A 25,569-nucleotide genomic window follows, 5' to 3' on the forward strand; every position below is an offset into this window, starting at 1 on the left:
ATCCCCTACATTTTTTATTATAGGAAACTTGTTTCCTCTGCTGATTTGTGAAATATGCTCCTGGAGCCCATGCCATTAGTCACCCTCGTGAGAGTCCGTGTTCTCCATCCACTTCTCACAGCTCGTGGACGATCTGCATGGCCACATATGGACTGGACTGGGGGGAAATGCTGTATCTGGGCACCATGTTTAATAAACCATCCGGATTTGGGTGTCCTGGTTCCCTTAGGGTTTTCCATTTTAATTCTCATAGATAAACTGTAGAAATCTCGTATTTCAGTCAAAATTTGTTTAGATCCCATGTTTTAAGTCACCTATTGAGACATTTAAGGAGCCCAAAATACTAGAATACAAATACCAGAATTCCACTTCCATATTCTTTCTAATAAACCTGGGGCATTTTAGAAAAAAAAAAAAAAAAGAAAAAAGAAAGAAAGAAAAAAAAAGGTTAAGCTCTCTCCATGCTTTAATAAGGAAGGCAAACCAATAGTGGAAATAAAGAGGAAAAAAATAAAACTGTAAAAGCACAAACATGATTTGGGGGAGAAATTAAAAAACAATTGTTTCCACAAGTACAGAAAACCTCAAAAACAATTTAAATAAAAGAAATCAATCAGGAATGAGTGTATGTTAATAGCATTACCCTGAGAGCACGCAGGACCTACTGATACTTTCATGAGGAGGAAGAGCAAACTTCGACGTGGTTTACTGGAAGGTCCCAGACCATGTACCCCGACAGTTGTCCCTGCATCCACATCCAGGCAGCACAGAGCACCTCCAGGAGCAGCACCCTGGCTCTCTGGGCTGAAGAAGGCTCCACATGCCCAGGCCGGTGTCCCAGCATCAGGTGCACCCTGCATCTCACCATCCCAACCCAGAAAAGCCCGTTCTGAAGCCGGCCAGGGCGGCAGGTAGGGGGTCCTCATGGGGCCGCCGGGTTCTGTGTGTGCTACAGCAACTGTGAAAGGATGATCTGGGTCAGAGGTAGACACAACTGCTACTCACCCGGGCTGAAGTCAGTATTTTTCCAATGACCCTTCCCAATCATTTTTTGGGAAGATGACATTTCTGGGTTAACAAAAAAAATGATCAAAAGCAACTCGAAAATGTCCCCCCTGCACTCAATCAATTCTGGATATCCATCAGTTTTAACTGGCGTCAGTGTGCTAGGAAGAGTTAGTCATTAGTTTGTTTCAACTTTCTGTCAACTGAAGCCCATGAAGCTTCAGGGAGGAGCTGATATGGAGAGAGGAGGTGGAGAAGAAAAGAAAACCCAGTCTGTGAGCAGAGAAATGGGCCCCTGGTGTATCTCCCCACCCCCAATTCCTTTCTTCTCTCAAGGTCACAGTGGGATTAGAGTCCAGGGAGAGAGCCATCCTGTCCTCATAACTCCGCACAGGGTGCCTCAGAGCAGCTTTCCAGCTCTAGTCAACAGATGGAAATCAGTCGCCAGGACCTTGATAGATGTGCCTGGGTTTCCTGATTCTGCTGCATCCTGTAACCTGTAACCCACTTAGAGCACAGTACACAGGACTCCAAAGTCACGGTTACCATCCGTTCACACGTAAGTGATGTACGTTTTTAGGTATGCTCACAGCCTCTATAAAAGTGCTACTTCACAGGCGTGCTATAGTTTGTTAACTGTATTTAACAACGTATTCCTAAAATAATAAAAAAATCTAGTATTACTTTGCAATTTACTTAGGTATTAGGCCATTTACATTCTCAAAGTGAGCATTTAGTTACACATTTTCTAATTATACTAGTCCAGCGCCTACCTACAGGTATCCTCCCTCAGTGACTGTTAAAAGGTGACTAAAAGGAGAAGGCAGAAGAGCTCAATAGTCTTGGGATTCAGGGCTTTTTAACCTTTCAGTGCTTTAAAAAAAAAGGCATAAAACAGTATAAAAAACAGCACAAAACACTGAATAAAAATAATCTTAGTAATAGAGTAAGATGTGCCCTGCAGACCAATTTAATTTTGGAGAGTTAGGCTGAAAAACAAGAAACCAAAGGTCCTCCTGCATAAGCAAATTTGGGATCTCACAGACTGACTGGCAATACCTCAACTCCTCATTTTTTGGGGGTGGGGAGGCACGACCTACAGTCCGGCGTCCAGAGAAGTCTGGAGGCCCCTGGTGGAGTCTGCTTTAGGAGACACCTCGCCCACTTACCTGAGACACAAGGCGCTCGGTGTGAGACCAGGAGTGTGTTTATGGGGATATGTAATGTGTACTGAACAAGAAAAACTTCTCAGCTCAGAAATTGTACTTTAGTTGACTATCATTGCATCATCAATTTGCAGAAAGAGCTCCCAACACACAAAAGAAGTGATGGCCACATGTGCTCAAAGGCAGTGTGGAAACCTGTGCAGCTAACAGAGCGGTGATAATGATGCACCTGTAGTGTGGATGGTGGTGAACTTGGAGTGCCGGGCAAGAGTACCCGCTCATTGGACTTTGTTGGCAACAATACTAAATACTTACCAGCGTCTGATAATGAAAACAGATTAGACCTCAATTGCCAGGTGCCACATTCAACATTGAGGTTTGCAGGGCTTTGTGGGAAACAGGCTAAGCCTCACGCTTAGCCCCCTGGGGCTCCCTGGTATTTGCTTCCATCCCTGGAGGTGCAGCTTTGAGCTTGGTTACACCTCCTAGTTCTGGACAGTCCTGAATGGACAGACATCCAGAAAGACAGGGAAGGGTCCAGAAGCCACCCCTAGATGATACATACATTTATACAACAGTGACGGCCACAGGGCAGCAGTCTGTTCTGGCTTTACTGCATTGTAATTGTGGTCGCTCGCCCAGGATGGCGTGCTGCTCTCGCAAGTCGTTTCCTTCACAAGGACCTCAGTCCGAGCAGGGGTCACCACTGCCTTCTTCATGGCATTCTCTTTCTTGTCTGGAGCGGGTCTCTTGGGCACAGAAGAGACTTTAATGCCTGCCTGGATAATCAGTAAAACCCCAATCATTAAGGAGATCAAAAGTCAACCTTCATTCGCTTCCCTTCTCAATGAAGGTGAGAACATGCTTAAGGTCACTCACACTCCCACCCCACCCTGAGCTTGGGCACCAAGCCTGCTCGGCACCAGCTGAGCCCTCAACATTCCACCATAATGGCTGGGAAGGGCTTCAACTTCTGAGTGACACGAGGCCCAACACAGAATAACTGTCATCCAGCTGAGGTGTGAGGCAGCCAGGGTAACATAGAACAAGTCCCTTGAGCAGGTGGTGAAAAGAGGCAAGACCCAAGTGGGAAGGGCCTCTATGAGAGTGTGCCTGCCCACAACACTATGGGAGAGGGCGACGCTGGGCAACAAGGCCAGGACCCACACTCCCATGCTCTCCATCAGGCATCCTGCACCGTCACTCTTACTGGACACAGCAGTTGATTCAAAATTACCAGCCTTAAAAATTAGGCCATCTAGCCCAGCTGGCATGGCTCAGTGGCTGAGTGTCAAACTTTCAACCAGGAGGTCATGGTTCGATTCCTGGTCAGGGCATATGCCCGGGTTGTGGGCTCAGTCCTCAGTGTGGGGTATGCAGGAGGCAGTTGTTGATGATTCTCTCTCATCATCTGTTTCTATCCTTCTCTCCCTCTCCCTTCCTCTCTGAAATAAAAAACAAAAACAAAAACAAATAAAAATCAAGCCACTGAGTCTTGGCAGGTGTTTCTCAGTGGTTAGAGCATCCACCTGTGAACTAAAGGGTCTCGGGTTTGATTCTCGGTCAAGGACACGTACCTGGGTTTTGGGTTTGCTCCCCTTTTCCAGTTGGGGCGCGTGCGGGAGGCAACCAGTCGTGTCTCTCTCACATCGATGTTTTTCCCTCCCTCCCTCCCTCCCTCCCTCCCACTCTCTTTAAAAGCAATGGAAAAAATACCCTCAGGTAAGGAATTAACAAAAGTAAATAAATAAAAGTTAGGCCATCTAAACGCTAAATAAGCATTCAACTATGTCAAGAAAACACTCCATTAGGCTTGCTCAATACAAGTGCAATGGGGCCATGCCACGGCCATGCCAACCTAAGCTAACTCCAGGAGGGCATGCAAGTGGGAGTCAAGTGATTCTTGAAACACCCTGACTCTTCACAAGTCACGTGTGTCTCAAAGCCAGACCACCTGAGAGCCAGGTCTCGCAGTGAGACAGTCTTGCCTCAGAGCCCGCCCCCAGCCCTGCTGGCTGCCTGTGACGCTGCTTCCCACATGGGCTTCAACGGTCACCAACAGTTCCTGGGAGAGGGCTGGTTGAGGAACAGAAGCCAGCTGCCTGGGTTTGCTTTACGGTGCCCGCATTAGTCACTCCCTCAGCTAGAGGGCAGAGAAAAGGAAATGTGAGGATATATACTCCCTGGGAATTCTGACAACAGGAGAGGGGACGGCACCTGACTTACATCTATGCCGCTGTCCCCTACACTCTACAAACCAACCAGCGAGTCTGGAACATGAGTATACTTACGCTTTGACTCTTGCAATGGGGGTGGTGGTCTTGGTCAGCTTACCTCAACACTAGATCTGGGAAGAACGAGTGTTTCTGGCTTGGTCTTGGTCTTGGTCTTTTCTTTGGGTTTTTGTTTTGGCTCCTTCCCTGCACTCAGGAACTTCATGGTGGCAGCAGCATGTTTCAGAATGCAGTCACTGCTGCAGTAGACAGAGTCGGGCTGCGCCACGCTAGAGCACCCAGGCCCAATACACTTTGCGGCAGCAGGAGACTCTGTGACCTGCAGAACAGAACACATGACTTCAGACTTACCAATTCCAGCAGTTAAGGTATTAATTGAAAGGGTCTGATTCAATCAGGTGAAAACACCTAACAGAGAAACTGGACCTGTTAAAGGAGAGGAGACATTGCTGCTCATTCTGAAGAAAGCGGCCCTGTTGTGAGGGCCATCAGTGGCTGGCTCTGAGGGTGAGGGTGCAGGAGAGAGCCAAGATACCCAATGAGGTTTGAATCCCAGATAAACAACAAATACCTTTTTAGTATAAGCATGCTACAAAACCACACAGGACACCTTTACAGACATGGAAGCTTCTGGATGTGGATCTTCACCTGCCAGGTCTGAGACCCTGGCCTCCATTGGCCCCTGGGATACAGCCTAGGACAACCCTGGGCAGAGGGCCTGGCTTAGCCATTTGTGACCCGTGGAAACGGAGCTAAGAAGTACGTGTTTTCCTGCTAAGTCTGTAGTTGTGGTGCTAGAAACCTGACGTTATCACAAGCTGAGTACGTCTGACGGTCAAGACCAAACATACAAACACATCCCTCAATGTTCTTGAGCAAAATCTATGTATCACATTAAGTACTTAAGATAATAGTTTTTCTTCCACTGAATCCAAGTTTCACTCAAGATAAAAATTAAACGTACATAGTTTCAAACACACTGACAATAAAGACATAAAATTAGGATGGCTTTCCCCACTAATTTACATTTCTGTTAACGCTTCCTAATGACTAAAGTTGTTAACGGTATCATATTTCCATTGAGTACCTGCAGTACCTCACAATAGCTATACTGAAGGCTCCAGTCCTCACTAACACAGTGCAGGATGTGAAGGCAAGAGACCCTTCGGCATGGTCATCTCACAGCCTTCTGGCCACCGGACACCTGCAGGAGGACAGGCGGGGCACAACCAGCAGTGGCGCCCTCCCACAAGCCCAGCTGGCCACACCAGGGGTGGCTGGTGAAGGGTGGCTGAGACGCAGGAAGACTGGGAGTGAAAACATGTCCTGAGCAGGGCAATCACGAGAGCCCAAGACGGCTCTCCACAGCGGAAGCTGACAATCCATGGAAAACAAGACAAAAAAATCACAGCCCTGAAGACCAGCTGGAAAGAAGGACGGAGTAAAGAGCTGTGGACAAGAATCACAGACACTGGGCTGGAGACTGTCCCTGGCTGAGGTCATTTAAATCCCTAGTAGCCACGTGAAAGCTGCCACCACCACCCCTCAGCATCTCCAGTAAGGCAGGTTCAAGATTACTAGTTCTTGCTCTCTTGCATCTCAGCCACCAGCATGCCATCCAGACTGAGGAAGACCTGAAAACTTTGGGGCCAAGAGAGCCACAGCCACATCAGTGAGCACAGGAAGCACCCAGGAGGCCGAGGTAATGCAGGTGGCTTGCATCATCACAGGATCAATTTCGGCAAGTATCACCTAATAGGTGCAAGGCATCAGCACATAAAGAGAACCCAAGCTTCTGCCCAACTGTCAACCTTAGTAAACTGCACCTTGATCAGTGAGCAGACACACAAATGCTGCCAAAAAACAAGCCAGGAGCTGCTCCTATCACTGACGTGGTGCGATCAGACTACTATAGTCTGGGGAAGGGAAGGCTCCCACAGAAAACTGTCACAGTGGAGGCCAAGTGCTTCAGGAGAGCTGAGGAGAAAATGAAGGGTGTTAGCAGAGGCTGTGTCCTGCTACCTTGAAGCCACACAGAAGGAAGTTCATTAAATGCTCACAAGTGCTTTTTTTTGGGGGGGGGGGGACGGGGGGAGACCGCAAGTTCTATCAAGATGGTGCCAGTTGAGACAAGGGCACACTCACTTCAGTAACTCCAAGACGACTGTGATTTGTTACATGAGACTCCATAAAGAACACTTCCGGAAAGATTCATTTTTAACAAGCCAGTCCATCAGTTCAGTTAAGAAAAATGTTGAGTCAACAGTAATAGTCTATGAGCTGGACATGGAGTCCCAAAGGAGCAGGAATGGGGAGGCTCACAAAGCACAAAACACAACTGCTTTCCTACCAGCCCACCCTCATCAGACATGACACTGCTTCTGGGGAACCAAAAGAACCAAACTCCTCAGTCTTCATGTTTGTCAGCAGGAGTAAGATCATCACTGACCTAGGAGGCAATACTTACAGGCTGGAATATCTTGAGTTTTTTCTTGCCACTTGGATTTGCAGCCTTCTCAATTCTCCCCTTTATTCCTTGGTCTTCACTGGATTTCTGCTCTATGGTCCCGATACTTGTACAGTCAGTGCTGTCAGCGTCTGCAGGTCTCAGCCTCGCTTCCTGCTGGTCGGTGGTTTCTGAGTTAGGCTCGTCCTGCACCTGCAGAATGGTGCAGTTGGGGCAGATGTAATCTTCCCCGTTCCTCTCCAGGAGCCTTCCACGAGCCTCAGAAATGCCCACACAATCGCCATGAAACCATTCTTCACATCGGTCACAGCAAATCATAAACCTGAAATTGGAAAATAACCAGGAATGGAAAACAAAGAGATACACACTCAATTTTAGAAAAATTGGTTTCAACATTGTTAAAAAAAAATGCAAACGTACAGGAAAGTAGAGACAGGATAAAAAACACAATATACCCTCTCATCATTCAAGCAAGTTCACTCAATCTTGTTTTGAGTAGAGCATTTTCAGTTAACTAAAGGGTTCCTAATATCCCCCCACCCCAGCTCAGTACTGTCTCCACAAAGAGCAACAATGCCTTTCTCCCACCCAAGGAACCAGACCGCAGCTCCCTACCACCACCTGAGCAGCGCCAGCCCAGAGACCTCTGGGATGACAGTGGGTGGTGGGTAGCTTAGTCTTTGCCGCGTTGCACTCTGGCCACTGGCTGCACGTGGCTAGTGTGACCAAGGCAGTGAAGAGCCCCAAGTGGCCTACGGCGACCACAGTGCATGTAATGTATGGCTCCAGAGTCCCTTTCTGACAATGACTTGTTCATCTTTTTCAACGCACAAGTTGCTCATTCAGCCCGGCTCTATAACCCTAAATCCCATTGCTTTTCTCACATGGATTTCCCTAAAACCCAGGGCAGCCAGCAACCTCCTTGCCCATGACCTACCTGTTGTTGTGAGGCTGACGACATATACAATACAGAGCATTGGGGTCGTACACCTCACACTCGGGCTTGTGCTTGACTGAGCTTCCAGGGTCCTCTTCTTTGACTCCTGGGGTCGTCCGCCCTTCTGACTTCCCCTCTCTGTCACTACTAGCTGCCTGTTCATCTGCCGGCTCTTGCTGGCCGGGTGGGGAGCTCTCCATGGCATCGGCCACCTCCACGTCCACAGCTTCTGCTGGGCCCTCTTCCCGACGCTTCTTTCTCAGGCGACTCTGGACTCCCCTCAGGGCCCTATCAGCTGGCTCCTGTTCACGCTTTCTTCGTAGGCGATTCTGAAGTTCTTTCAAGGTCAACCCATCGCTATCACTATCGGAGGTGTCGTCCTCACCATCATCTCCTTTGGTCTTTGCAGATGAGGCTGGTCGTCCCTTACTGCCTGTGGGGCCAACCTTGGGCCCACTTTTACTGTCAGAGGAGCTCTCGACGCTCCCCTCAGAAGCGGTTTCGACATCTGTGACTGGGCAAGAGGTTGACTCACTGGGGTCCTCAGAGGAGATAGGCACTGTCTTCCTCCCTCTGCGCCGGACTGTTGTGAGAAACTCCTCCACCCTCTCAGTCCGCTTTGGCTGCCGCCCACTGCGTCGCAAGGAAAGGCTCTGCTGCTGCTGGGGCTGCTGATCCACAGAGTCTAACTCCGTGTCCCCAGCGCCCTCCCGTTTAGCAATGGTGGTCCTTCGAAACCCCCACGTTTTCCTAAACTCTTTACTGGTGGGTTTGATGACCTTGGGGGCTTCCTCATGGTTCAGGTCACCTTTCTCATCCATACCTAATGGGGAAATGCAACCAAACCACAACCAACATTAATGAGGCCACATTCCTTGGCGCGTGAGCAGGGAGGCCCTGGGCTAGAGAAGCATGACCTTCACCCCACAGGAGGGAGACACCCACAGGACCACACAGGAAGGAACAGCTTCCTACCCATGGACAGTGAAGGTGGACATTAAAACAAGTAAAAAAATGTCATTGTGACCAGTGCTTCTTCAAGTGTGAGGCCATGTCCTAATTTGAGGCGATTTTTGAATAAAATCCTAGTTGTTATACATCTAATATTACAAAGAAAAACAGCTAGCAAATCTGTAACTTTGCCATTTAACTGGTGAGGACCAGGTCTTATAAAACAGGTAGCGGGGAAATGTCAACCGAGCCACAGTCCCGGGCAGCAAGGACATGACCAGAACAGTGTTTGCTGCGATGAGAGGTGGCTGCCATTGCCCTCCCTGAGTCAGGCGGACTCTGCCTGCAGGGCACAGTGGACGGGACGCTGTGCCAGTCCCGGGCCCAGTAGGTGAGAGTACTGGCTGCTCCTGTCCTGGGCTTTGGAGCCCTGAGGAGTCACATAAGAAGTCCGACCACCTGGCTGGAGAGACCCCGTGGAGAGGGTGTGTGCTGGACCTGCACCACAGCCCAGCGGAGCTCTGACTTAGTAGCTACAAAAGTACGAGTTCTAGGGTAGTTGTTACGTAACAGATGACTAGGACACATAGGAAATACTGAACCTTGGCTACTTTGAATGTGTGTTTCTTTTCCCTATTCTTCCTTTTCCCTTTCCTTCTAATACGATCACTGAAGGGTCATGCTTGTGAAAACGTTACTCCTATTTGAAAATAATAAAACCCAAAGAACACAGTATGTACCTTAAGAATTATTTTCCGAGCTGTCCAGGCTTCAGTCACATGTAAATGCTAGTGATGACTCAGACTTTACACCATGTTCCATCCTAGGGGAAGGACTGGTATAGAATGAAGACCTTCAAAACATAAAATACACAAAACTCAATATGCAACCTAACTCCTTTCTATTCCCACTAAATGCTGTCACCCCATTTCCCATCCAGCTCCACACACCCTTCACCCTAGAACCTGGCCTCATGCTCCCAACCACACAGAAGCTTGCAGGAGTGGCTGTGTCATTAGCATGTGTGCCATGGAGGACCACACCACTTCTTTAGTCACAGCCGAACTAAAGTGAGGTCCTTATGGAGCTTCCAACACAGAGTGCTCTGGCTGGTGACCTTGAGCAGTCAGGTGAACTGCCTGCATCCCGGAGGCAATGCTGACCTCATAATGCTGTGAGCTCCAATGTGAGAAGCAGCACTCACGCTCCCAAGAACAGGGCCGTGATCCTTCCGTGTACGTGTGAGAGCTGTTACTAACCACACTAGTTACAACCGTTTGCCCATCTGGCCTAGAAATCTGACTCCTTCGGGTAAGTGTTCTCCTCTTGCAAATCTACTTGTAGCAAACCTAAGGGCCACCTTAAAAGAGGATCAAGCCCTTATTTCATACACCATTCTCAATTCCTACCCAAGGCAAAGTGTGAGGGGCCTGAACCAGCCTTTGGCCACAAGCAGTGCAGGGAGCCACAGTCCCTCCATTTCAGAGGGTCTGGGACTGAGCCTATGAAGCTACCGCAGGGCCGGGGAAGAAGCCCGATCCCCACGGCAGGAGGAAATCTCCTCTGCAGGTACATTTCACCACAGAGAGAACGCATTACGTCAAGTTCTATGCACTAATAAAATAACCAATGGGAAAATAATTGCTCTAAATAAAATTGTTATTTTTTCCAGTTTGAGCTAATTGTTTTGTGTGTGTGTGTGTGTGTGTGTGTGTGTGAATAGTCTTTTACATTTTTATAAGCTGAATGTGGGCACCAAAACACCTAAGTTATCTTTTTCAGTTGAATGCACACAAAAGTTTAGAAAAGGTGAAAAGAACAATTCTAAACATCATCCCATATTCACCTAAAAACTTTTCAGCTAAAGTTTAGAATGTTTCAAACATATATGAATGTTACATTGCATGACATTCTTTACATATAATGCCACTTTAGAAATAGAAAACACAACTTAAAACTTTTAAGGTTTTGCTGTTGACATTTAACACTAATGATACGTTACCCGCCAGACACTGAACACTGGGACACCTCCAGAAGTCCTGATTCAAAAAACCCAGCCTGACCGTTGCAAGCACTTGGTCTAAGCAAACAGCCAGGCCTCAAACACTGCTGCCGCCAGTCACTGCTCACTGACGACTACACAGATTATCGTGAGACCATTCACACGAGTGAGCTCCTAAAAGAAAGAAGATGGTTTATAAGTCTTAACTATAAATTAAACTACATTAAATTTTAAAAAAGACAAACAAGCACCCCCCCCAAACACACACAGTTCCCTTCCTTCAAGGACTTCTAGAGAAAATACTGTGACCACATTGGGACCAGACAAGGGTGGAGGGTGGAGGGTGGAGCTGGCTATAAGAGAAAACAGGCCCTGGTGGGGTGGGGTGGTGGGTTCCACAACCAGTAATCAGGTGTCAGCTAATACCCAATCAATCCTAGTTCTCAATAAAACCCAACAGAGAGAGAAACAAACAAAACATGAAAAGGCTGAACAACAAAATTAAATAATTATTTAAAAATCCTTAATTCTAGCCCTGACCAGTTTGGCTCAGTGGATAGAGCGTTGGCCTGCGGACTCAAGAGTCCCAGGTTCGATTCCAGTCAAGGTCACGTATCTTGGTTGCAGGCACATCCCCAGTAGGGGGTGTGCAGGAGGCAGCTGATCCGATGTTTCTAACTCTCTAGCCCTCTCCTTTCCTCTCTGTAAAAAGTCAATAAAATATATTTTAAAAAATCCTTAATTCTCCATCTACACCATCATTTTAGTTAAAAAACCTGAGAAAGACTTTATAATCGAGCATCAGAGTGGTACAGGTCATGTATTATATTAAAAACAGCTCTCTTCCTACACCCTCTTTTGAATGAACAAAGGAACGGCCTCACTTGGTCTCAGCCCCACTAAACGCGCCTCAGTTCCCGGAGGGACCCTAAGTATTACTTTTGACACATTTCACAGTCTCACCCCAACCAAGGGGACCCACCTCACCTCTTTCCTCCTAGCCTCACTCCAACTGCCTCCTGTAACTGTGGTCTCCTTAGTGACTCAGAACAAAGACAAACATTCTGATGCCCCTCCTTTTAAAGCAACAGTGACCATTTCACCCCATTAGCAAAACAGGTCACCACAGCCACCAAATCTCTTAAATGTGGTGGTAAATCGGTCTCAAAATGAGACTACAATGGTTCAGAAACTTTACTTTTCAGAAGAAACTGGAAATAAACCTTACTTTTATATTTCAAAACCCCAAGAACAAAATTTAAGATGTTCTCAGGAATGAAAATATTTTTAATTTATGTTACTCTGAAAGACCAACATATATCTGGATTTGACTTAAGTGTTGAAAAATTCATCAGAAAAGAAAAAATCAAATATTTCTATGCTATAGAGTGGAATGAGATAAACTCTATTCAGAACACACGACATTTTAGACAATTTGGTTCATTTATCTGGACTTTTTTACATTTCATATTTACATCTATAGTCAAGTGCTAAGTTCCTAACACAATTAAGTGTGTAACCCTTTACACCACGCAAAGAAAACAGGTCATAAACTTTCATTCACATCATCATAATACAACTTTCCCAAAGGAAAAAATGTGGGCATTCCTGAAAAAGTGAGGGGGGCGGGGAACCCATCATAAGCGCAATTTTTGTTCTTAGCTGAAGACTGCTCCCTTCCCTGCTAAGCTCAGGTAGGAATAATTCTTTGACACCTTAGGTTTAAAAACCTCAGCTGCTATCCACCAGGAGCCTGTGTACCTATAGGGCAACCCCAATGGATAAATGGGATCCAGGAACAAGATCTGCCGCTATCAAGGTCCTTGAAAGGCAACTCTCCAACTTTTTGGTCCCAAGGCCTCTCCACATTCTTAAAAACTGAAAACCCCAAAGAGCTTTTGTTTATGTGAAATACATTGTTATTTCCAAAATTAAAACAAGAAACTTTCCAGGTAATTGTGGGTGTTCTTTGCTACCCCCATACCAAGCCTTGACAAGCAGTAGTGTCATAAACATTAGTTGCAACACAGAAACAGAAACCATATGGTCATCTGGATCACCAACTCACGCAAGTCCAAATGCAGCATGGTCCATCAGATGACACGGAAGACACACACGTGCTAGTAATATTGGCACCTGTCTTGTCAAACAGCTTTAATCACTGGGAAGCCATCAAGCTCACAATGGCAGATAGAAGCTTTTCAAGATTCTAACCCTCATTTGAAACCTGGAATTTTATCGTTAGGAACAAATATGTCAGTTCTTTCCTTAAGACTCACATCCTTCATCTTCAAGAAAATGCCCACCAAATGCCAGTCTGAAAACTTGCCGCCTGTCAGTAGTCCTTTCAAGTACAAATGGCTCAGGTCCCAACAGCCCCAGGGGCACCTCCTGGAGACAGTCTCCCTTCCCATCTGGGGTGGAGGAGAGGTGCTACTGCATCCTCGCCACTTCGTCACAGGGAGTGGTAGGAAGATGTACACTATCGGCTGAGATTTGATAAAATAGTCTTTATTGCTTCACCAAAGACAGTAAGGGAGACTGGCACATTAAAAAAAATTTTTTTATTGATTTCAGAGAGGAAGTGAGAAGGGGAGAGATAGAAACATCAATGATGAGAATCATTGATCGGCTGCCTCCTGCACATCCCCCCCACTGGGGATTGAGCCCGCAGCCAGGGCATGTGTCCTGACGGGGAATTGAACCATGACCTCCTGGTTCATAGGTCAGCGCATAACCACCAGGCCACGCTGGCTGGGCAGGCTGGCACATTTTAAGTGGCTGGTGCAGAGGTGGAGAGCACACTATAGGGTTTGATGTCAGCAATCGAATTTGCTTCGGCACCACGACCAGTTAACTCAGCAAAGAAGGCAAAAAATGTCTACTGTCACAGTGGAGAGTTTTTACCTCTAATGCCCAGAAGGGTTTGGAGACACTCAGGGACACACTGAGGACGGGCTCCTGTGACAAGGCATTTCTATCCGTGTAAGAACACACCGCGCCCGTGCGCAGCACTAACAGGCGTGGGCTTCATTACCAGAAGGGACCCAACACCGCCTTCCACCAAACCTGTTCTAAAGCAGCCCTCACTCTGGCCTCCACTCTCCCTCTGTCAGGCTGTCAGAAGTGAATTTCTTAAAATCAAAGGCAAAAAGCCAGGTTGGTGTGGCTCAGGGGCTGACTGTTGACCTATGAACCAGAAGGTCAAGGTTCGATTCCTGGTCAGGGCACATGCCCAGGTTGCAGGCAATGCCCTGGTGAGGACATGCAGGAGGCGGCCAATCAATGATTCTCTTTTCATCATTGATGTTTCTCTCTCTCTCCCCCTCCCTTCTCCCTTCCTCTCTGAAATCAATAAAAATACCCCCAAAAAAGTTTAAAAAACAAAAAGGATAAATACCTTTCTAAGATGTTATGTGTTACTTACAAAACAAATACAAATGTCAGTGGTGTGACTGTGACCATGGTGGAGCTGAAGGCCGACCCCAGGACCACAGAGCACGCTGGAGGCCTGTTTCGAGTGGTGCAGTGCTATACAGTGAAGAGACTCGTGTCCCTAAGTCACTTTACAATATGCTGCCCAACCACGATGTGGATCCTACTCTCACAGCATGACAACCACTTCTTATCAAAGAGACCACCCAGTGCTGACCTGTCCCACCTGGTGGTTAAACCATGTTTGCCCACACCTCACATCCCCAGAACAACATTCACAACTAACCATTTAAATTCTGAAACAATTCTGATCTGCCAGTCAGAAACTACATCCAAAGCTACAACATAACCTCGCCATTATGGACTCTGGTGATGCAGACTTTTTAATTCTGAGTCACACAATTCAGTTTCTATTAATGGGGTGGTCACTAATGAGAATATACCCAGAAATTCCAACCACGCAGGATGTCCCGAGTGTGTGCCATTTTTCAAGCATTGATGGTAGCCACCCTCATCTACTCCATAGGTCCGCAGTCACAAACACTCGCTGTTCATCCACAGAACATGAGCATACCCTTGGGGCACGCGCAGGAGGCGACAAGTGGATATGTCTTTCTCAAATCGATGTCTCCCCCGCCCCCCCCCCCAAATGCAATGGAAAAGCAAATACGTGGGTGAGGATTAACTAACAATCAATCAATCAATTCCCAGTTATCCCTGTTGGGCACTTCAAGGACTCCTTTCCCTGAGTATCCCAAGTCCTGTAGCTATTAATTAAGAATCCAGGACCTGCCCAGCTAGCGTGACTCAGTGATTAAGCATCGACCTATGAACCAGGAGGTCATGGTTTTATACCTGGTCAGGGCACATGCCCGGGGTTGTGGGCTCAATCCCCAGTGTAGGGTGTGCAGAGGCAGCCAATCAATAATTCTCTCTCATTAGTGATGCTTCTCTCTCTCTCCCCTTCCCTCCCTTTCTGAAATCAATAATAATAAAAAAAAAAGAATAAAGGCACACACACAAAGAATCCAGGACCCCCCACAAATGGCCACTCTACTGCTTTTATATCCACACTTTCGGTTTGGGCCCCAATTACATCTGTGCTGGACTTCCTTCTGGCACCTCGTGGGTGCACTGCTACAAGATCCCAGTGCCCTGCTGGAGTCTCCTGGGGTCATCCGCAGTCCCCCATACAGGCCACTCTCAACCCATTTTCACTGCAGCAAGTGGTGTCGTTACAGAGGCTGTGTATAATTAAAGGATGTCCTACAACAAATGCCAAGTGCCATTTAACATACAAAACCAAGGGCCTCTCCCATTCAGGCATCTCACCTGCAAGGCAGAGTGCCCTACAGCTAAAAGCAGTCTTCCTCCGTCCGCCCCCCCCCTCCCCCGCTCCAGCAGGCACCCTGGCCTCACTTCAGGCAGTCCACTGGGAGGCGGAGGGGAGGTATGCCCCGAAACACTTTCACCCATGACCACAAACCAACCTTTTTCCAAAAAGCAAGTAATGTGGTTGCAAGTAAAATGCAAAGACATTGCCTGTCTTCCTAAAAGTAATTCATCCCCCCTCCCACGTTAAAGTCGGGAGTCAACTATTTCTTAAAACTTGCACTTCTCAAAAGTAAGCACTCCTAACCATTATCTAGATTCTAGAGCAAAGGTTCTCAGTGTGGTCCGTAGGCTTTTCGAGGTCTCCAAGTTCAAACTATTTACACAACATTAAGACATTGTTTCCGTTTTCATGGGTCACTCTCAGTATTCTAGAAGCAAATGTGAAAGTCAAACTGCTGCCAGTTAAGCCAGAGATAAGAGAGAAAAAAAAGGTAAAACAATGCCACCTTTCTCTTTAAGTTGGTTTTGTCTTGGAAAATAGTTTCAGTAAAATGTTATTCATGTTAACATGCAAGGGTTTATTGTTTTACAATAAGTAAATGCCTCTATTGGCAATGCCAAAGATGGTAAATATCAACAGACACAACTTAAACAAAAGCTCTCCTGGGTCCCAATAATTTTAGGTGTGTCAGGTCCTGACTTCAAAACCTCTGGGAATGGCTGACAGAGCACAGACTTGACGCTCGGGGGAACCCTAAGGGCTGCTGCCTTTTGGACCACAAGCAACCCAGTGACCTTCCAGCCAGGAGGACTGCAAGGCAGGGACAGCACCGCTTCAGCAGTGGACTTTTGTGGAGACTCCCGCCTTCCCTAAACCAGCTTCACATGACTGCCGAGAAGGGGCTGATTCCAGTTAGGAGACTGCAGCGCTCACATTGACTGCCCCTAAGTTCAGAGAAGGTGGCTGGAGAAACAAAAGCCTATACTCAGGCCTGTGTCTCCTGAGCAGAGCTGCATCCCATACAGGTCTTAGGGCAGAAATGATGCTTAGAGACCTTGGAGACAAGTTAAGAATTACTGTGTATTTCAGCTAGAATCTTCCTTTCTTTCCCCAAGATTAGCAGAGGCCAGTGTCTGGTTTTGGTTTTGGGGTAGTACAGTGGTCGGCAAACTCATTAGTCAACAGAGCCAAGCATCAACAGTACGACGATTGAAATTTCTTTTGAGAGCCAAATTTTTTAAACTTAAACTATATAGGTAGGTACATTGTTATTAACTTCATTAGGGTACTCCTAAGCTGGCCTTTGCTAAAAAAACGCACTCAATCTGATTGAGGTACGTTCGCTGAGGTCGACCCCTTCCAACTCTCCCATCCACACTCGTCTTGTATACTTTTCAGATAGACGAGTGTGGATGGGAGAGTTGGAAGGGGTCGACCTCAGCGAACATACCTCAAAACAATGTACCTCTCCCACACTGCGTATCCCGCCGCCCACCTGCGCTGCGTCTCCCCTCGCCCGACCGACCTACACCCCCCACTTCTTCTTTCCAATCGCACTGTACGTGTGCGCCCGCACGTGGTATTTTGTGGAAGAGCCACACTCAAGAGGCCAAAGAGCCACATGTGGCTCACGATCCGCGGTTTGCTGACCACTGGGGTAGTGGGAAAGTTCTAAGCTTAAATTAAGGTGTTAAAGAATAAATAACAGGATTTTGTGTCAATTTTCATGGACCTACACAGAGCTGAATCTTCAAGCTTATCTCAATGCTGCATGGGCAGAGAGGCATGCCCAGGAAGGCTGTCTTACAACCAGAGGGAAAACTTCAGATTACAATCAACAAACCCCAAGAGTCCAAGGCTAGCATCTACCTAGCCCTGTCTCTCTATGGGGTGTGGGGTGGCACCTCAGGGGGACCACTCACCATTCTTGATCCTGACAAAGGCAGCCAGCAGTGCCCTCCCCTACTGACCGCAACATGACACCCCTCCATTGACAAGTGGGCTAAGTCCTTGATAAGCAGATTGGGGGCTGGGGCTCAATGGCTTTTACATCAGGATGTCTCTGGCTGCAAACTTAACAGTAAGTTACCTCTCTCTGGGCTGCACTTTCCTGCCTGGGAAATGGGGGACAATTGTGACCTCACAGTTTCCTAAAAAGTTATCTGAAATTATACAAAGTCAAGACTGGTCAGGGCTCACAGCAGGCAAACATGCAATGAATGATGGAAGTCACCTATTAAAATGACAATGTCAGGCCCAAATGGCGTAGCTCAGTGGTGTTTTTGCTTTCTTTTTTTTTTTTTAAATATTGCTTTAATTTTCTATATGTGTATTTATCTTTATTACCCAAATCATAGTAAAGCTATCTTTATATTGGAAAAAAGCCCCCGTTTACAGACAGGTGTCTGTATCAGCATATGAAAAACAAAACCACAGCATCGAAGTTTGATACCCAAAGAGAGAAATATCTGCCTCATAAATTACACACAAGGTAACCACCACCTGCTGAAGTATACTTTATAGTCATGGTTACAGGCATTCTTATTACAACACATACAATTACCTATTCAACTTCGTGTAACAATTTACCTTACTCAAAAAATAAAACGAGGCCTAAGCAAGAGCCACTACTCTGCAAATCAGGTGGGCACTGGACCAAGTGAACTCGATTCAATGATTTCTAGCCCCTTCCTTCCCGACTGATGCCTTTCCATTAGTTGTCAATCACAGACCTCTGTGATGGAATTAGCAAGGTCACTGAACGCTGGCCATAAAAAGGGTAACATTATATTTCCATACACTGTAAGTGACCTCACCACTTAAGTAAGGAAAATGCAAAAGTCAAACTGTAGGGAAAAGCTTTCTTAGTGGCCTTGCTGAGTCTAAGAGGGGTATGAGAAATCAGACCTCTAAGGGGACACAGTGCCACCCTTCAGGGACCCAAGGACAACAGAGAGCTAGCCTGCGAACACAATCTTTGCTCTGTTAAGAGTCAAATGAAGTCACTTGGTATCATGGGACAGACATCTGAAGAAAAATCAGGTCCTGGAACATCTTGCCAACATGTAGTAGAAAGAACCAGTCCCTGGGCTACAGGGATGGAACTCCTAGGAAATTAGGCACCCCCTAGTACTTACAGTATCAACAGCAGGACCCACAAGCTGCACTGGGAGCCAAAGTGCCCACTCCAAAGCCCTCTCCCCATGTAAAAGCAAGCCCATGAACCAAGGCCCACCTGCAGGACCAAGCGTGCCCATCTCTAAGTCCCAGGGACACGTCTGCAACAAGCCATTGTGATGCTCACAGCACACATGCTCACAGCCACCCTTTGCCAGGAAAGAAATTGGTAACCATGGGTACCAGCAAATAGTAAGGAAGAAAGAGGAGCAGCCAATTATACAACTTTTTACTCGTGTCCCTTTTTCTTATGAGAACAGAACTCACTTTGCTTGAAATAGCTTACATTTAATCAAATAGTAAAATAAGGAAAGGCTCTTGGAAAATCGTAAGTAAACAAAAGCTGCGTTATTCCTAAACTCATGGTGAATACAGGTAAGCAGAAAACGGTGCTGAGGAAATGCATCAGGCGAAACGTTTATAACCGGGCCAGCGCTGGGCCTTCTGAGATGACTATACCGTGTTTACAATGTGGATCAGTCACAGAGACACGTGCAACGGGGCTCTAGGCTCCAGGGTGCAGGGTTGACAACGCAGAGCCCAATGAAGGAGCTGGGATGACCTCGCATGTCCCCGCTAGGCTTGTCTACAGGATTGGGAGGGTCAACTTTCTGGTCGCTGCTTCTGTCCTGGTGCCTGGCACACAGGATGCAATGAATATTCGCTGAATAAATCAAGGAATCGTTCCAAAGATCAGAGATCTTATTTCCTTAAAACGCGCAGCTGAAAGCACCTTTCTTGGAAGCATGTTTCAGTCAGGGCCTACGTGGCTCCGGGAAACCAGGGAACCACCATTTGTCAGAGCCCAGCCGTGCAATCCTGCACTTCAGCGGCTGGAGGTCAGGCTGCACACAAAGCACCCTTCTCAAAACAACGAGCTGGCACTCGGCCCGCTGCAAGCCGTTACACTCCTAATGGGAGGCTCAGCTTCCCCCGTACCAACCTAGATACAAGGTATGTGAATACACTGAAAAGATCTTAAAACCCCCTTTCTCCTACATATGCCCCTTAGCACACGAGGCTCAAATCTCATTCCATCAGCGTGCCAACGACAAGGACATGGTTACCGACGGCCCGGGCAAGGATGAGGGTACCTTCAACAGCTACGGCTTAAGTCACCGCGCTGCTGTCACCTAAGGCCGCCCTTCCCGGCGCCCACAACGAGGTGCCAGACCCAAAGCAGGAACGCTGGTTGACTTCCTGTCTCTAGGCCTGGCCGGGGGCGGGGCGCGCGGGGACCGAGGAGAAAGCTAACGATCTGAGCGCCAGAGGCGAAAGTCCGGACGGCACACCGCGACACCAGAAAACCCAACACCGCGCTTCCCGCCGGGCGCGGGCGCTGAGAAAGCAGGCGGGTCTCTCCGTACCACACACCGCGCCGTCGCGGCGTCACCCTCGCAAGAGTCGGCGCTCGTCAAAACCAGCCGGTTACACGGAAGCCAACAGAGCGTACCCTGAACAGGCTCTGGAGCGAAACTTCGCCACCGAGACGTCCGGTGTAAACAACTCAACCCCACCAGCTCCACGACCACTGGAACAGGCGTCTCTGCGTGTCAGCTCGCCGCACCGGGAACGTGCCTGGGTCCCAGGACCGCATTCGCTCTCTCCCCTTTCAGTGCGCTCCCGCCGGGACCGGACCCGGCTCCCTCAGCTCGCGGGCCGCCCCCGCCCCTCCCCCGCCGCCGCCATCTTCCCTCTCCGGCGGGAGCAGGCCCGGCGCGAACGCCGCAGCTATGGGAGGGCCGGGCTCTAGAGCCGCCACCCTCACGCCCTCCCCAGAGCACGGCCCCGTGGCGGCCAGCTCCTTCGCCCGCTACGCGAACGCCACTCACCTCCGCTCCCAGGCTCCTAGGATCTCGCTGCCATTTCCTCCGAGAGCCCCGGAACAAGCGGGCGGGCGGGGTCAGCGCCGGCCACCGAGATGCGGGGGCTAGAGGGCCCGCCCGCCACTCCAAGCGCCGGGAAGACGCCGGCCACCGAGACGCCTGGAGCTGGAGAGGATACCCGCGCCCTGAGCGGCGCCCCCGTGCGGCAAACGGAAGGAAGCCAGGTACAGGCTTCACACCGCGCGCATGCGCTCTGCGCGCCGAGCCCAAGGGCCAAAGCTGGGGCAAAAGCGGTGGTGGGGGCGGGGAGGGCGGGAATCCCAGGCTGCGAGCTCACGGTAGACCCCCCGCACCCCTAGGGGCACACAGTGGCCCGGTTCCTGTTGGCGGGCTCCTGAGGGCAAAAGAGCAAGGCGCAGGGCCCCTTTCCCACCAGCCTGCGTTTTCAGTTTCTTCTGGACTGCAGCCCAGGGGGCCAAGGAGAACAGCGAGCCGCCCACCCACCCACGCACGCAAGCTAACAAGCGACCTGGGCACACCTGTCCACAGGGTTGGAGGGAAAGGTGAGGCAGTTACTGTACAGAAAGGGAAAAGGCTCTGGCCGATGCGCAACCCTCCACATGGATTTTCTTCACTTAGGGCTGACTAGTGACACCCCAGCATCTGCCTGTCCCCAAATAATCAGTCGACCTCAGAGAGGAACTCCTGCTGACCTGGAACACTGTGGACACTGGACATTTGCCCCAAGGGCAGTAACTTCTTGACCTCTGTTCCCATCACTTGCCCCTACAGCCCCACTTCCACGTTCCTTGGAAGCCGGAACCCCTAGGGGAAAAGTGGAAAGGTGCCCTCTGACACTACCGGGTCTCCCAGATGCTGGCATGTGCAGGAGAACCAGGGCCTGGATCAGGAGGAGTGCTTTTTAATAGACATCTCTAAGGACCACAAGGCCTGTCAGTTTTCTTCAAAGGAATACAATGCAGCTAGTTTCTGCTTGTGGAATCTGCAGGGATGGGCTCTATGCTCTTCCATCTTGTGTCTTCAGGTCTGCCCCCAGGTAGGTGTAGTGGGAAGGTTAGAGACCAAACAGATCGAGTTTAAACTGGTTTGAACAAGCATGGTGATTGATCCTGGGCAAGTTGTCTGTAAAATGGGGCTGGCATGCTGGGGAACTGAGGGAGATCACATGAACATCCCTACAAAGGGCCCCTAAATGGGAGTTAGAATGGGGGAACCCTGCCTGCCCAGCCTCTTTAGTTGAGGATCCTTAAATGAAAGAACAAAAAAACACAAACCAGCAGCAATGTTTTTCTGCAAGTTGAGATTTTAACTTTGGGGTACAGTATAAGGCCAGGTGCTTGGAGGGGTGAAAGGCACTTAAGGACAGGGCCAAGAGTGGACAAGGAAGCCTGAGGAAGCTTCAGAATGGGAGACCACGGGGACAGAGGGAAGCCCCACTGTAGTTGGAGATGACCCTCACAGCCCGGGGCTGTGCCTTAAGTCCTCTCCCAGCAGGCTGACTGGGTCTGGGGCTGAGGGCCGCCTCCCCCTCTGACCTCTTCAGGTAATTCCAGCCCACTTGTTACACCTCCTCAAGGGAGCTGCTTCTCACTGTGAAAGAGGCATTTCCGGAATGTAGATTGGGTATTTTTTAGTTGACCTCTACCAATGAAGGAATACTTCCTCCTAACAAAATTATTTTAATAACTAACCTAAATTTAAAAGTAGTCTCCAGTGTCTCAAATTCTTCCCTAGATAACCCCAATGCATAACAAAACTCCCAAGTCCTGTGGAGTGGCAACAGGAGTGGCTCAGAGGGCCAGAGGGGACAGGAAGCTTAACAGGCTTCCATGCCTCAATGGGGTTTGAGTCTTGGTGGAAAAAATATGATTAGTGCATTACCAATACGTGTAGACCCGGTCCCGCTACGCCCACACCTCGTGGAAGTCTATCAAAGCAGAAAAGATCCGGGATTCATCAATCCTTCAACAAACCGCTTCCTGGCTTTCAGCCTCTTCTCACCCTGAATTAAAGCCCATTGGAAAGCAGGGTCCTGGTCTCAAATGAAAACCCTAAAGCAGAACACCGTTGGGATCAAGTGCAACCTTGAGAGCCCCAATCCCCTCTCCGAGGTTCTGGCCCTTTCCAAGGACAATTCAAAACCAGCGAGGCAGCAACAAATAGTTTTATTGTTACTCTTATTTGGAATTCAGAGACCTGGAGCAGCCCAGCAACCTGGGGGGGGGGGGGGGGGCGGGGCGGGGAGGGGGGAGGCCAAGGTCAGACCCCTTGAACCCCTTCCCTTGGCCTCCCTAACCTCCACTAGCAGTTGGGGAAAACCCGCCGGTGCCCTTTGACTCAGGGGTCATGGGCTGAAAGGCTCGGACCTCACACACACCCTGGCCCAAGGCTTACTGGAGTGAAAGCAGTGGCACATTTCAGTGGAGAACTACGGCCTTTCCATGTTTCCCAGTCATCCTTGGGCTGCCCCAGGCTGGACCATGAGGAGGGAAGGGGCAATAAACCCACCCACCCTACTCCAGGGCCCCAGGGTGCCTGATACCCAGAGGTTGTGCTCTTAACCATTTGTGGAATTAAAATATGTAAAATGAAAAGGTTACACCCACCATTCCCTGCGGCTAGAATATAAATTCCTAGGAACAGATAAATCTAGTAATTTTTTATAGCTAACAAAAGCGTCAATCACTTTATTTTTTAAAAACCTGATTTTTACCACTTTGACATTTTATATAAGCCAGCTAATTTATAGCTATGGACCAGCTCTAACGAAAGTCTGCTTCCATACCTGTGAGAATTGAGAATTAATTTCCAGGTGACTATTTCGTGATTACCCAAAAAAGAGAATAGCCAGCCACCTCAAACCCCAGGAGCCTCCCGCTCTGATTAGCACATGAATTTCCCAATCTGCAGCGACAGCTAATCCCAGGAGGGCCCACCCAGAACTAGCCCCACCCCCTTCCCCACCCTGCTCAAAGCTAACATAAATCCTATCAGAGGCTGACATCTCTCTCACCCACCTAATGTACAAAGCTGGCAGCAAAACCCCGGACAGATGGGCGGGTCTGTCTTTCCCTCTTAGCCTGGCTACAAGTGGTTTAGACTCCGCACCCCAAAACTAGCTGCCCTTTTTTTTGCTACCAATAGCCTAATAAACCTTTTATTTTTGAAAGGCTTCAGCTGTGGAAGTTAAATTTTTGTTTAACAGCTATAAGGTTTCACAATCAAAGCAAAAGGGCACAAAGCACTGGGCTACCACTGCTACCCAGACCTCGGTCCACAGGAGGGCAAGTCCCACCACTGCACCCCAATCACTACCCGGAGAGGTACTGGGTGCTGTTCCTGGGCTACCAACTGTCTCAGACGCAGAGTGCTCAAGAACTGAGGGTGCGAGGTAAGTCACGTAAAAACAAAACAAAAAAACAAGTAATGCAAGGAAAAGACAGGAGTGATAGTTAAACTGTGTGGCCAATATGGAAGACCTATAGAAAGTTAGCTGTGGGGTGTGACAGTGCTACATGTTCAAAGGAGCAAATGAGAGCCGCACCAAACTTTTGTCTTCAAACCAAAGAAGAAATAGCCATGAAAGACTAGGAAAGGGAGGAGGGTGGGAGGACAGTACCATGTTCACCCTAAGGCAGTGGTCGGCAAACTGCTGCTCGAGAGCCACATGCAGCTCTTTGGCCCCTTGAGTGTGGCTCTTCCACAAAATACCACGTGCGGGCACGCATGTACAGTGCGATTGAAACTTCGTGGCCCATGCGCAGAAGTCGGTATTTTGTGGAAGAGCCACACTCAAGAGGCCAAAGAGCCGCATGTGGCTCCCGAGCCGCAGTTTGCCGACCACTGCGGCCTAAGGGACTTCTCTGTACTGACTAGCTGCTGCTCCATCAGGGATGGTGTCGTCACCTGAAGACACTGTGAGACTGAATTAGGAAAGCAACAGGACATGGCCTCTGGGTCACTCCAGTATCTAAAGAGGTGCAAGGACTGCGGAGAACTCAGGGCACTGAAAATCAGGAGTTCTCAGCTCCCGCCCCTCCAGAGAGCTGGAGTATTTCTACCTCTTGCCTCTCTGACCCGCCTTAGCTCTGCTACTGAGACAAGTTGAGCTGTGCACATATAATAGCACTGGTCACTACCTTTTGGATGGTCCTGTAACTCTGAAATGTCTACATTTCCCGGTGAGTTCAGTGCAAAGTAAATAAAGTCAATTTCAGGAGAAATTAACATCTTAGTAAGCACAAGGCATTAAAACTGCATTCCCTTGCTGGTAGGTTTCATCTCAACAATCTAAGTCTAAAGGAACACAGCAAATAAGAAAGCCAAGAAAATGAGTGTGGTCCACAGACGCCAACAGAAAAGCAGTTTAAGAGCACAGCAGTTTGCCTTCCAGGCTGATGGAGTGCCTAACAGAGAAGCGAGAACCGAGCCCACAGACCTCTTCTGCGCTGAACCTGGTGGGGAGCAGCAGGGAAAGCTGGAACCTCCATGGGTGAGGAGTAGCCGCCCAGACGAGGCAGCTGCCTGCCTTCGCCATGACCCTGATCTCAGGGGGCTACAGGCAGCGGGGCAGCTACAATTGTACAGGCTACAGTGTGAGATTGTTCTTTTTCCAAAATGAAAGTAAGTAAAAAGTGAGAGTGTTTAAAAATATGTCCAGAATAGAAATATTGTATAAATTCATTCCTGCTCTAGCCTGGCTCACTAAAACAAAACGGTGAAAATGAGAAAGGTGTCTCGGGCGGAAACACCAAGAATAACAACAGAGGCTGAGCTCTTAGGGATTGTGAAAGCATACCCTAAAGGTTCTTACTCTGCATTTCAACAAAATCAACATCCATAAGTCATCCTTCCACAGCAGGAGATTTTCAAGCTCCGAACTGAACCAACTGCTTCCCAAATGTAGGAACCCAAGGAAAAACAAGGGCGCCCTACTCTGTCTATAAAGGTGGAAGGTCAGCCCGCTGCCTTTTATGGATGTGCAGGGGAATGAGAAATCCTGGGAGCCTGTC

General features: G+C 48.6%; 1 protein-coding gene across 6 annotated transcripts in view; it reads right to left on the reverse strand.

The window, feature by feature from the left end:
- Positions 1–25,569, reverse strand: part of DIDO1 (death inducer-obliterator 1) — a 49,551-nt gene that overhangs the window by 22,745 nt on the left and 1,237 nt on the right. For 2 of the 6 annotated variants that reach the window (XM_036323535.1, XM_036323534.1), the window contains exons 2-8: positions 10,763–10,936; positions 9,501–9,613; positions 7,810–8,632; positions 6,873–7,194; positions 4,506–4,724; positions 2,737–2,950; positions 644–958 (exon numbers count right to left, since the gene is read on the reverse strand). In XM_036323535.1, the coding sequence (XP_036179428.1) occupies positions 644–958; positions 2,737–2,950; positions 4,506–4,724; positions 6,873–7,194; positions 7,810–8,630 (1,891 nt within the window). In that variant the 5' untranslated portion in view covers positions 8,631–8,632; positions 9,501–9,613; positions 10,763–10,936. Of the gene's footprint in view, positions 1–643; positions 959–2,736; positions 2,951–4,505; positions 4,725–6,872; positions 7,195–7,809; positions 8,633–9,500; positions 9,614–10,762; positions 10,937–20,163; positions 20,493–20,542; positions 20,808–25,569 lie in introns of those variants that run through there. The other 4 variants (XM_036323532.1, XM_036323536.1, XM_036323538.1 and 1 more) reach the window with 4 other exon arrangements.

The sequence above is a fragment of the Myotis myotis genome, unplaced genomic scaffold (assembly GCF_014108235.1).
Source record: "Myotis myotis isolate mMyoMyo1 unplaced genomic scaffold, mMyoMyo1.p scaffold_m19_p_9, whole genome shotgun sequence".
Taxonomy (NCBI): domain Eukaryota; kingdom Metazoa; phylum Chordata; class Mammalia; order Chiroptera; family Vespertilionidae; genus Myotis; species Myotis myotis.